General features: G+C 43.4%; 1 protein-coding gene across 3 annotated transcripts in view; it reads right to left on the reverse strand.

Annotated features, from left to right (window-relative positions):
* Positions 1-13,119, reverse strand: part of SRGAP1 (SLIT-ROBO Rho GTPase activating protein 1) — a 318,865-nt gene that overhangs the window by 58,649 nt on the left and 247,097 nt on the right. The window contains exons 12-15 of one of the 3 annotated variants that reach the window (XM_053555895.1): positions 12,637-12,670; positions 9,203-9,263; positions 8,901-8,978; positions 7,473-7,607 (exon numbers count right to left, since the gene is read on the reverse strand). In XM_053555895.1, coding sequence (XP_053411870.1) covers positions 7,473-7,607; positions 8,901-8,978; positions 9,203-9,263; positions 12,637-12,670 — 308 coding nt within the window. Of the gene's footprint in view, positions 1-7,472; positions 7,608-8,900; positions 8,979-9,202; positions 9,264-12,636; positions 12,671-13,119 lie in introns of those variants that run through there. The other 2 variants (XM_053555894.1, XM_053555897.1) reach the window with 2 other exon arrangements.

The raw sequence follows: 13,119 nt of genomic DNA on the forward strand, positions 1-13,119 counted from the left end.
TACAATCTAATATTCGCTGCTTTTTATATACAAAATATGTGTACAATATCAGTTCTCTCTGGGGAGTGGCATTATGGGGAACAGGATTTTTTTTTTTATTAAATCATAGCTGTGTACATTAATGCGATCATGGGGCACCATACACTGGTTTTATAAACAGTTTGATACATTTTCATCACACTGGTTAACATAGCCTTCCTGGCATTTTCTAAGTTACTGTGTTAAGACATTTACATTCTACATTTACTAAGTTTCACATGTACCCTTTTAAGATGCACCACAGGTGTAATCCCACCAATCACCCTCCTTTCGCCCATCCTCCCCCCTCCCTCCCCTTTCTCTCTCCCTTCCCCATATTCTTAGGTTGTAACTGGGTTATAGCTTTCATGTGAAAGCCATAAATAAGTTTCATAGTAGGGCTGAGTACATTGGATACTTTTTCTTCCATTCTTGAGATACTTTACTAAGAAGAATATGTTCCAGCCCCATCCATGTAAACATGAAAGAGGTAAAGTCTCCATCTTTCTTTAAGGCTGCATAATATTCCATGGTGTACATATACCACAATTTATTAATCCATTCGTGGATCGATGGGCACTTGGGCTTTTTCCATGACTTAGCAATTATGAATAGGGCTCTAATAAACATTCTGGTACAAATATCTTTGTTATAATGTGATTTTTGGTCTTCTGGGTATATGCCTAGTAGAGGAATTATAGGATTGAATGGCAGATCTATTTTTAGATCTCTAGGTATTCTTCAAACGTCGTTCCAAAAGGAATATATTAATTTGCATTCCCACCAGTGTAGAAGTGTTCCCTTTTCTCCACATCCACACCAACATCTCTGGTCTTGGGATTTTGTGATGTGGGCTAATCTTACTGGAGTTAGATGATATCTCAAAGTAGTTTTGATTTGCATTTCTCTGATGATTAAGGATAATGAGCACTTTTTCATGTTCTGTAGGCTGTGCGCCTGTCTTCTTCAGAGAAGTTTCTCTGTAAGTCCCTTGCCCAGCCTGCGATGGGATCACTTGTTCTTTTCTTGCTTATATGTTTGAATTCTCTGTGGATTCTGGTTATTAAACCTTTGTCGGAGACATAACATGCAAATATCTTCTCCCATTCTGAGGGCTGTCTGCTTGCTTTGGGGAATAGGATTTTAATCTCTGTGCTTTTGTGTATTTTTTCAAGTACTCATTTTAAAATGATTACATGTTAGTTTTGTGATAGGAAAAATCCCTCCCTAAAAAAACTTGCCTCACCTCCAAGTAGTTGCCCAAATAATAATGTGAAATGCAAGGCAACATGCCAATGTTTCATCTGGGCTCCGGCACTGAGGCAGCCAGGAGAACCATAAACCACTGAGTGGGTCTTCCAGAATAAGTCACTTGAACGTACACCCTGGAGACTCCCAGAGCCTCCACAATGATCGTTCCAGACGCTGCCCAGACCTTGCGGGTTATAACCTGCAGCACTCACAAAACCATTCACAAAGTGGATGGTTTTTAAAAAAAAAAAACCAAAACCAAAATAACCCTTGGGTAAGAAACTGAGAAACTACTGAGTCTGTCATTTCGAATTTATATCGCATCTGACTCTACCATGTCCCTATTCAGATGAGTAATTTTTAAAAAAGAAATTTGTAGTAAATTAGGGAATAGCATATATTTAAAAATAAAGAATGCTAGGATTAATTCCTTTTTATTATATTTACAAGCTTCCAAAGGATGTGGTCATTTAGGGGCATGAAGCATAAATATGGCCAGATAATAACTCAGCCCCCCCATACACACACACACACACAGACACACACACACCACACACACACAAAAACCACAACCACACACACAAACATACACACAAAACACACAAAAACACACACACAACACACACAGACACACAAACACACACACACACACAAAAACCACAAACGCACACAGACACACAAACATACAAACACACACAGACACACACAAAACACACACAAACACACACACATACACAATACCCCAAAACTTCTCCCAAACAATCCAAAAATAGATAAGCAAAAAGCAGGGAGTACTACAGAGATTTGTGGAAACTCTTAGAAAAGATGAAGAGGGAGGACTTTTCTATACAAAATAACTGCCCCGTGAAATTGCCTTCATGGAGAAAACCACACCCAATTATGGCAGTGCTACAAGATGACCAGGGTGGAAACAAGTGGTCACTTGGGTCTCTCTTTCCCCTGCTAGTTCTAAACCTTTGTGTTTCTATCATAAACTAACTTACACTGCATTTACTTGTAAATATCTTTCCTGCTACAGTTTATGCCTCTTAAGTGCAAGAATCAAGTCCTTGAATCCCCAGAAAGCTTTGCACAATATAGGCAATCAATCAACTTGGTTCACATCATCAAAAATTTATAATGATTTATTATGCCATTCTCAAATAATTTATTAAAAACAGAGGAAAAATATAGATACATCATGGCCACTTTGATAAGAGAAAATGCTTTTCTGGAGATAAATCTATAATATCCAGGAAATCTCTCTTTTAATAAGAGGTTAGATGGTGGAGAAAGAGGGGCTGTTATATAAAGAGGTTGTTAGTGCCGATATGTACTCCTGAAAAAGCTCCCATTCTGCAAAACGGTACAGTAAGAATAACAAGTCTATGGGGAAAAATGGAGTTGGGGCAGACTGCTCGACTTTATGAAACTTTGTAACTAGAGCATTAACAAAATCATTCATAATTGTACTCAATATACTAGCATGATTAAACCTGTACTGCACATGGACTGTGCTAGCAGCCTCCAACCCCTTTAAGGTGTAGGCCCTGGAGGGCACTCATCCCCAGCAGGGGACGTGTGCATCAAAGTTAATCCAGGATTGTTAATGCACTGATTTTCATTAACCTATCATTTTAATGCAGGGACAAGTGTCTTTGCACCTGAGCATTGTGGGCACTACTTGCATGAAATAAAGATACGTCTGTGGATTTTCTGTTTTTTCCTCACAGCTTACCTACTTGGTAAACCTGACTCTAATTGTGAGAAAGCTTGACATTGTTACAAAGCATTTAATGTTCTGGGAAAAATCATGCTGGAAGTCATATCGCTTCTGAGTTACACTAATATTTATAAATGCATGTGAGGAAAAAACAGAAACTCAGGTGTTGGCAAGGGTGACGTAGTTTACGGTGGGGGCAGCTGAACAGCTACTTTCACAGCAGCCATGACGCAGTGAGCAAGGCTTGGGGAAGCTCACTCTGTGCCAGGCACCAGGTCACCCTCTCTGTGTGGATTTGCTTTGACTCTTCACACAGGGAAGGAGGTGGACAAACAGCTATTTAACATGATGAAGTGTTAATCTTTGCTCAAGTTTACAAAGTTGGTAAGCGGTGAAGCTAGGACTCGAACCTAGACCTTTCTGACTCATAGCCTTAGTCATTAATAATCACAATGAAATAACATTTTTCAGCCAAGCAGAGTCTGAAATGGATCTAGAATGGTAACTGACAAGGTGACTCAGTGCTTTTTTATCCACCTGGGGCATCCTAATGTTAAAGTGGGTATGATGTATGGACCTAGAAAACTGCTAAGCCTTGTAAAGTACTTATTATTTTCCAGACATAAGCCTTCTGGCTAGGATAGAAGGGAAATCTTCAGACATGGCCAAAGAAGAATTCCAGAAGTGAGACACTTCCTTTTCAGCTCTTTCCAGCTGGGTCATAGGTTTGTGGTGCTGACTCAGGCTGTGTAGGGGCCTTGGAATGGACATGCAGCCCACTTCTAAATTCCAGACGGAACATCTGACTGACCAGGGAACTCATAGCCAGCTGCAGCTGGGACTCTAGGCTCAGACACCAACAGGAGAGCTTGTGGGGAAATCTTGAGTCTTCATCTCGTTTAGATTATATTTAATTTACTCTGTGCCTGGAGTTAGCTATGCCAAGTGTCAGGGCCACGAAACGGAATAATCCACCAGGACCTCACAGGCCTGTGGTGCCAGCGATGGGCCTTCCACTGAACATGCTCTGTGCTGGCACTTTATATGTGTTTACGGCTCTGTCATGCACCAACTAATGTTCTCCCTGTTTTATAGAAGAGGAAACAGATGCAGTGAGCGTAAGGAAAGTGCCTGAGGTCACACAGCTCATCGCACAGGACACCCAGCGGAACATCAGTGGAGCAGAAAGTGATTGATCCTGCTTGGGAGGGTGGGAAGACCATGTTCAGGGAGGAGTGCCAGTCCAGCACAGCCTTCCTAGCAGAGGTCGAATGCTGACCAGGAACAGCAGAGGAAACGGCTGGACAAAGGCACAGAGGTGGGAAATGGCCCGGCCAGCACAGGGTGTGAGATTGTGAAATGCACAGTATGGGGGACCATGTGGCAGGAGACGGCTGCACATCAGGAGGCAGAGGATGGACAGAGTCCACGAACTGGCCATACCAAGGAGTTTGTTTCTATGTGGGGAATACTCACATAGGTTTACGGAGAGGAGAAAGCAAGTAACCCAACTTTCATTTTTGGATCTAGCTATGTGAGGGGCCAGGTTGGGAGGTAGGAGGGCAGGTTGGGAAAGGATGATGCAACCTATAGGTAGAGACCATTTAAGAGACTCTGGCAACAGCCTCAGTGAGAAACCAAGGTGATAGGGACGAAGAAAGGGGGAGAGCAGCCAGGCCAACAGGACTCGTTGATTCCTGTGGGGGAAGGGAGCCGGGATGGAGGTTTCTTCATTAGGAGGAAAGGCGGATGTTTCACCACAGAGCCTGAGGAGACCTGACAGCTAAATGCAGTGTGGTTGGAACAGAGAAAGGACATTAGGGAAAAAATAAGGAACCTGAGTAAATGATGAGCTTCAGCTAATAATAGGTATTAACATTGGCTTGTTAATATAACAAATGTACCACACTAATGTAGATGTTCATGATAGGAAAACTGGCAGGAGGGGAAACTGTCTGTACTAACTGTGTATTTTTTCTGCAGGTCTAAAATTGTTCTAAAAAATAATGTTGGCCAAGCAGGGGGGCTCACGCCTACAATCCCAGTGCTTTGGGAAGCTGAGGTGGGAGGATCACTTGAGACTATGAGTTCAAGACCAGCCTTGGAAACTCAGTAAGAAAAAATTAAAAATAAAAAATTTAGCTGGGGGGCGGCGCCTGTGGCTCAGTGAGTAGGGCACCGGCCCCATATGCCGAGGGTGGTGGGTTCAAACCCAGCCCCGGCCAAACTGCAACAACAAAAAAAAATAGCCGGGTGTTGTGGCGGGTGCCTGTAGTCCCAGCTACTCGGGAGGCTGAGGCAAGAGAACCATGTAAGCCCAAGAGCTGGAGGTTGCTGTGAGCCGTGTGACGCCACGGCACTCTACCGAGGGCAATAAAGTGAGACTCTGTCTCTAAAAAAAAAAAAAAAAAAATTAGCTGGGTGTGGTGGCACACACCCAACGTTGCAGCTACTCAGGAGGTTGAGGGGGAAGGATTGCTTGAGCCCAGGAGTTTGGGGTTGCACTGAGCCGTCCATGATGGGGTCATGCACACCAGCTCAGGTCACAAAGCAAGACTCTGTCTCTCGAAACATGGCAAAACCAAACACCCAAAAGAAATAAACAATTATAGATGTTATAGTTCAGGACTCTCAGACTGTTTCCTCAACATTTGTTAGAATGAGACAGAAAATCATCATGATATAGAAGAATTCAGCACTGCCAGCCAAGAGTACTTAGTCCACATCTGTAGACGGCTCCACTCAGCAGCAGCACGGTACACATTCTTTTCAAGCACCCACATATCACATACCATATCTTGGGTGATGAAACAAACCTAAACAATTAAATAATTGAAAAAGAGAGAGAGAGAGAGAGAGAAAATATTGGCCCCCTGAAGCCTTTGTATGTCAGGTCCAGACTCCTGCCTAGGAACTGGACTCAGGCGCATGACGCAGTGAAGACTAATTCTTGGTTATTATTTTCACTTCCTTTGCCAAGTGTCAAGAGCCTCCACTGAACTAAACAGCTCTGCCTTTCTCCGCCATGATTCTTGGTTTCCTAATACATCACACACAATCGCCCGTCCCAGAGCAACACTGCCAGATAATGACCACCTGGTGTTCCTGCACCAGGATTATGCTCTTTTATCTCACTTCACCTGATTCCTTGAAATAACATTCAAAGATATTAGATAAGTTTCTCCACTCCGAAAACTGGTTGAGGGAACTAAGAACCAAAAGCCAAGGAGAGGTTACTTTCCCAGCTGACAACTGTCCCCTCTCCCCTGGGTGGCGAGTGCCTGCGTTTCTGCTTTACTCTGGCTGTAAGTGGGATGCACCCGGCTCTTGGAGCCTGAGGCTGTTCAAGAGTGAAGCCCATTTAGCTTTGGGCGAGGCCACAGCTGGCTGGATGCCTCGCTCTGGTTCCAGAAAGGAAACAAATGGTCTCAGAAATTTGGTCATAAGGTAATGGTGGGTGAGAGTGGAATTGGGTGGCCATAAGGTAACAGTGAAGTGAGAGTGGAATTGGGTGGCCATAAAGTAACGGTGAAGTGAGAGTGGAATTGGGTGGCCATAAGGTAATGGTGGGTGAGAGTGGAATTGGGTGGCCATAAGGTAACGGTGAAGTGAGAGTGGAATTGGGTGGCCATAAAGTAACGGTAAAGTGAGAGTGGAATTGGGTGGCCATAAGGTAATGGTGGGTGAGAGTGGAATTGGGTGGCCATAAGGTAACGGTGAAGTGAGAGTGGAATTGGGTGGCCATAAAGTAACGGTGAAGTGAGAGTGGAATTGGGTGGCCATAAGGTAATGGTGGGTGAGAGTGGAATTGGGTGGCCATAAGGTAATGGTGGGTGAGAGTGGAATTGGGTGGCCATAAGGTAATGGTGGGTGAGGGTGGAATTAGGTGGCCATAAAGTAATGGTGGGTGAGAGTGAAATTGGGTGGCCATAAGGTAATGGTGGGTGAGAGTGAAATTGGGTGGCCATAAGGTAATGGTGGGTGAGAGTGGAATTGGGTGGCCATAAGGTAATGGTGGGTGAGAGTGGAATTGGGTGGCCATAAGGTAATGGTGGGTGAGAGTGGAATTGGGTGGCCATAAAGTAATGGTGGGTGAGAGTGAAATTGGGTGGCCATAAGGTAATGGTGGGTGAGAGTGGAATTGGGTGGCCATAAGGTAACGGTGGGTGAGAGTGGAATTGGGTGGCCATAAGGTAATGGTGGGTGAGAGTGGAATTGGGTGGCCATAATGTAATGGTGGGTGAGAGTGGAATTGGGTGGCCATAAAGTAACAGTGGGGTGAGAGTGGAATTGGGTGGCCATAAGGTAATGGTGGGTGAGAGTGGAATTGGGTGGCCATAAGGTAACGGTGGGGTGAGAATAGAACTGGGTGGTCATACAGTCATGTGGGTGAGAGAGTGCACAGGATACCACTGCCCTTTCCAGGAAGTTGGTTAGTGAAACAATTCTGGTGGGAAAAGACTAAAAAAAGTCTACTTACTGATACAAGAAATCAGATCATTAAATCTTTCCTTAGGAAAGAGGGGGTTTTCCAGCCCACGGAAATAGAGCTTTAGAACGCCAGCAACTGAGTTAATATCATGGTTACTCTGGTCATCAGCCAAAGGATTTTCACCTAAGAAAACAAAAATTAGTAACATGAACAGTGCTTCTTTTTTTCCTCTGTGAACAAAAATATGCTTCTATGCAACATTCCTTGCGATATATGTGTATCTTTTAATTATGCTTTATGAAAAATTATATGGTACTAAAATTAAAATAATTGGTTTGGGTATCCCACCCCATGATTAACTTAAAAATAGATGGCTAAAATAACATTTTTTAAAATCTTGTGCTACCAAATAATCACTTATAAGTTACCCAAATCTTAAAATAAAATATTGTGGGATTTATAATTTTATCCAACTTTTTTTAAAGCTGAAATCTATAATCTTAGTTTGACATGAATTCAAAAACTAAATTCTATATTTCTCATCCTGCTGGGAAAAATATACACTGTAAGTCTGTCTGGCTATGCTATATGGGCCAGCAAAATTTATCAGAAACATTACAGGCTCCATCTGATTGTGAACACCTATAATTAAACAAGCAGGTGCAGCTGAAAGCCTTCTTGAACCGCAGGAGATTTGGAAATCAGATGGAGGAACTTGAAAATGTACCCTTCATGTTACCAAGGAGTTTGTATAAAAACTAGAAATTTATAAAATATATTATAAATATAAAATTATGTTGGTCTTTAGGACAAGCAATTTTAACATATTAGACAATTAATCTGACTAGTCCATTTCCCTGAGAATTAAACAGATAAAATCCATAAGAAGTTCAATATAATATGCAGCTTTAAAGCAAACTCGTTTTTATTCATAGGTCTCTTCTTCCCTTCTAAAATTCATCAGAAATATGTACTGCATTTCTTTTTTTTTTTCTACATATCACGCCGGTCAGAGAACTTAGAACATGAAAAATACAGTGTGGCCCCATGTCCACCCCTTCAACCACAGTTTCTCACTTGAAAGGACTCTATGCCATGTCTGGGCTGAGGGAAACGGGACAGGGTGAGAGAAGGTGGCAGCTCTGTCTCCATACGAGGACAGCCCTGCTTTCCACCTTGACCTGCTTCCCACAAGGCCGTCCAGGGCTGCCCTGGTCCCCTTTGAGAACCCGGCAGGTGCCACCTTTGACAGTGCAGTGGGGCATCAATGCTAGTTTTAAGCCAGGACGCAAAGCTCACACGCTTTTCTGCCACGATTTTGGCCTCGCTTCCCAGCTGTCCTGAATAGTTTCATCCCTTAGCGTCCACAGGGAGGAAACTCAAGGAGAAAGTTGTCAGGAGATGCAGGTGAGGCTGCCCCTTCCGTCTGCAGGTGGGATGACTTTCTAACACATAGGGACCCAGACGTGCAGTTACCTCTCTCGAATGAATTTTTAATGTCATTGACTTCCACCTGGGACCCCGAGACTCTGAAAATTCCCTGATGCTGAAGACCTAGGAGGACAGAGAGGACAGAGGGTCAGCAGCCCTGTCCCATCTTTCAGATCCCCGTCCCCTGGTGCTGAAGACCTGGGAGGACAGAGAGGACAGGCGGTCAACAGCCCCGTCCCATCTTCCAGATCCCCTTCCTCTGAAGGTAAACGTTAAGCAGAAAGTTATTGTTTACTGAAACACCTCTAATATTTTTTAAAAAAGAAATCCTGTAGTTCATGGCTTACCATAGAGATTGATGAACTGAATACAGCTTTCCACGATGAGGGGGATGACCTGCCCCGAGTCCTGGGTGAAGAGAGGGGAGCCAGTGAGCTTCAAAGGAGGGGTCTAACCCCACACAGCAATATAGCTCACAGTCTAGTGGTATTAAGGAGTGATTTTTACCCTTTTGGATGATCACTTCCAAGTCTACCCTCTCTAAAATCTTCCCTAAGGCCAAAAATAGAAACAAGGATGTGGAAGAATTTATATTTAAACAAATGTGTATTTCATTTCTGGAGCAAACCAATAAAATGCATTGAAGGCAATCCTGTTCTGCTTCCTCTGGCATGGCTAGGGATGTTGACCACCACCCGTCTGTCACCGCTGTGTTCAGGCTCGCACAGCAGGATGCACAGGTGAATGACTAACTTCTGGAAAGCTTATTTATGTCAGTGACCGATCGTGGACGGACTTGGAAGGTAGTCAGTAATATGACTATAGCATCTTAGGGTTGACTGGCTGTCCTGGTCACCAGGGACATGTTTCAGTCATCCGAGGGTCCTCTCCAAAACCTCCCAAGAGTCTGCACCTCAGTGAGGACAGCTAGAAAGGTGCTTCTGTGTCTGTGGATGTGTCACATGAGGACGGTTTCACAGACACTTAAAACGTGCCATGCATTTAGTTTGCATCAGAACGGACTTGTCCTCATGGCCTGTTCACTGTTACTTTTTCATGTTTTAAGGGAAAAGAAAAAGATGACAAATTCACGTCCCAGAAGGTCTCATTTTCTTTTTCCTTTGTTTTGAGACAGAGTATTTATTACACTATTGTCCTTGGTTGAGTGCTGTGGTGTCATAGCTCACAGCAACCTCAAACTCTTGGTCTCAAGTGATTCTCTTGCCTCAGTCTCCTGAGTAGCTGGGACGACAGGTACCTGCCACAACGCCTGGCTATTTTTAGAGATGAGGTCTCACTCTGCCTCAGGCTGGAGTTCGAACCTGTGAGCTTAGGCAATCCTTCCACCTTGGCCTCCCAGAGTGCTGGAATTACAGGTATGAGAGACCGCACCCGGCCTAGAAGTTCTAAGTTTCTTAAGAAGCATTTTCTGGCCTTCTCTGCCCTACATCTTGTAACACAGTCACGGCCCTCTGTGGAACAAATGTAGATTGTGCAAATGCCTCAAAACATGTATAGGCTGACAAGTGAGATGAGGAGCCGCTGAGCTGGCGGAGAAGCAGGTGTCCATGCCCTGCGCTCCCCGGAGTTCCGGGAGGTTACTGACCGCGCAGTTACTCTCATGGACTCCTAAGACTCTGCTATTTCAGGTATTAGGTCTTTCAAGAAAACATGGGGTTTAAAAATGGTTAGCTGACACCAGGTATTGATTCGCAAGGAATTTTATTCTGAAACATAAGAACTTTGGTTGTCTCAATATAGTGGAAAAACTCGGAGCTCACTAACCTTCCCAATTAAGCAGTGGGGGAAGGACTGGGGATAACACAGTCCAGCAATTTCAACTCTTTTATCGTTTTTTTGTTGTTGTTGTTGTTTTGCAGTTCTTGGCCTGGGTTTGAACCCACCACCTCTGGTATATGGGGCTGGCGCCCTACTCCTTTAAGCCACAGGAGCTGCCCTCAACTCTTTTCTATTCTGAGAGTAGGTACTACTCTGCTCAAGGAATGGCTTTATTTTAGCTTTTAAGACCATCGAATTAGCACATAAGCCAGTTAATGGCTCAATTACTTCTGGAGCCTGTATGAAATTTCTCTAATTGGTTAATTTTTTTTAGGAGCATAACTTTTATTAATTTCTTAAAGAAGAGTCTTAAGAATAAAAACACATTTTAGTGTGGAGGAGCTGGCTCAAAAAACAGCAACGTAATTACAACAAAACTTACTGAATATGTGAGAAAAAATTTTTAAAAAAGATACAAGTGTGTTTTATGGGATGAAAACTTTATAGGAACAATTCATGTAACACTGCAATTTAAAAGACACACATATTTACAGGTAAGTGACACAAGAACAACATTAGTGTACACCTCCACTGAACCCAGTATTAAAACAGAAAAGCAAAGAATAAAAGGTTCTTAAAAGGAAAATGTTTGCATCAAGAATGTTCTAAATAGAAATGTCTAGGGCTTTTCCTATTATGTAAAAAATACTTTTGCCTTCACATTTACTTAGGGGATTACTCATCTTTTAGCTGTCAGCAGCATTTCATTCACATATAATGAATCTTGTAGTAAAAAGGAATGAGAGTGTGTTTGAACTGAATTTCGTGGACGTCAGATGCTCAGGTAGAAAGTAACTTTACAAGAAACTGTACGCTGTGCACCATTCAAACCTCGCTCCCTGCGTCACAGTTTCTCGATGGGAAAAAGAGGAAAAATGGTTTTGCTTTTGCAGTCTCAGTGACACCGTAGAGGCCTTCTGGGAGTGGCCACGCGCTTTTCAGACATGTAAGGAGCCCTCTGTGTGCACCTTAATTTGGTTGGTTTAATTGCTCTTAATAAAAAATTTAAAAACGATAACCCGGGCTTCCCTCTCCCGGTGGGCAGCCACTCCCATGCTGTGTCCTCAGCCCCAGCAGAAGCCCACTGGGCTCCTTGCTGCGTTACTGCACTCTCAGGCTTTCATCGTCCGCGCTCTCTGTCTGATCTGCCCCTGCATATAAGCCATGTGCTGGGAAACTAGACAATCACATTTGACAATACTTTTATATTAAATTAGAGTCTGCAAGGCTCTTCTGGGTTTGCGGCTCCGGCAGTGGGCCAGTGACTGCTGGGCAGGTTCCCCGGCGGCTTTTCACGTAATTCCAGGGTTATGGCTCATTTTTAAGCCTGCCAAAGGTCTCTGATCTGTCTCTCCCTATGTGCATGTATGTATGTGTGTCCACATACAAGCCACACACACACACACACGCATTCAGTTGTGCATTATTAGTGCACACATTCAATAAACATCTGTCTTTTAAGAAAGCGAGGCATCTGTACAGCCCCACGCAGGGAGGTTATTAATGGTGCGGCTTCCCACATGGATTCAGTCTTCGGAAACATTGCCGCCCACATGAGAAGATGTGAGCTGTGAAGAAGCAAGAAAGCCTTTTCTTTTTCATGTAATTTACACTAAGGCCCATAATCCAGGACGAAATACATATTTGGCATATAACACTGACGTTTTAAAATAAAAACCCTTGATCAAATTTGATACATTTGCCAAACAATAACATAAAAACTAAGCATTTAATCTATTTTTCCTGCAGAAGACTATTCCTTTTAAACTAGTGTTTGATTTCTGCAGTTTCTTTCTAGGCAACGCGTATTTATAAACCTGTCTAATTTCCAACTGCAAACACTTTTCTTTTAAAGACCTTAAAAATCTCATGAAAGGCGAGAGGGGTGTGACTGGGAAGGACCCGGCAGTGGGAGGCTGGGCCTCGCGCCCTCGCACTGTACCTGGTGCCTCGCGTGAGAGCTCCTTCGTCCTCGGCTAGAAGCATTATCAGAAATACAGGGTGAAAAAGAAGACAGAAAGTGAAACAGCAGAGATACAAGGTACAGGCCACAGGGTCTCACAATTTATCCAATATAATGAGTTCCTCAAGTCGTGGGAAATAACGCCTCTTGCTGTGCTTCCGAGCTAGCCTAAGGCATGGAATTTAAATACATATGTTGTGCTGTCTCATTTGCACAAGTAAGACTAAAACATGGAATCTTTTCCTTTTTGTACAAATCATGGCTTTAAAAGAAACAAAGAGGGCTTTCTCTTTTGCCCACATTATAACACCCGTATTTATTCCCTCTTCTGAAGGCACTCAACCCAAATATTCTTTCCACTCTGACTTCAGGAAATATTATATTGATTTTCTGGGAAAGCAAAGAGCCCCAGGACAGACTTGGACATAATGACCCGCCTCCTGTTATGAGAGGCTGAGGCCA

Source organism: Nycticebus coucang, chromosome 12, assembly GCF_027406575.1.
Source record: "Nycticebus coucang isolate mNycCou1 chromosome 12, mNycCou1.pri, whole genome shotgun sequence".
Lineage (NCBI taxonomy): Eukaryota > Metazoa > Chordata > Mammalia > Primates > Lorisidae > Nycticebus > Nycticebus coucang.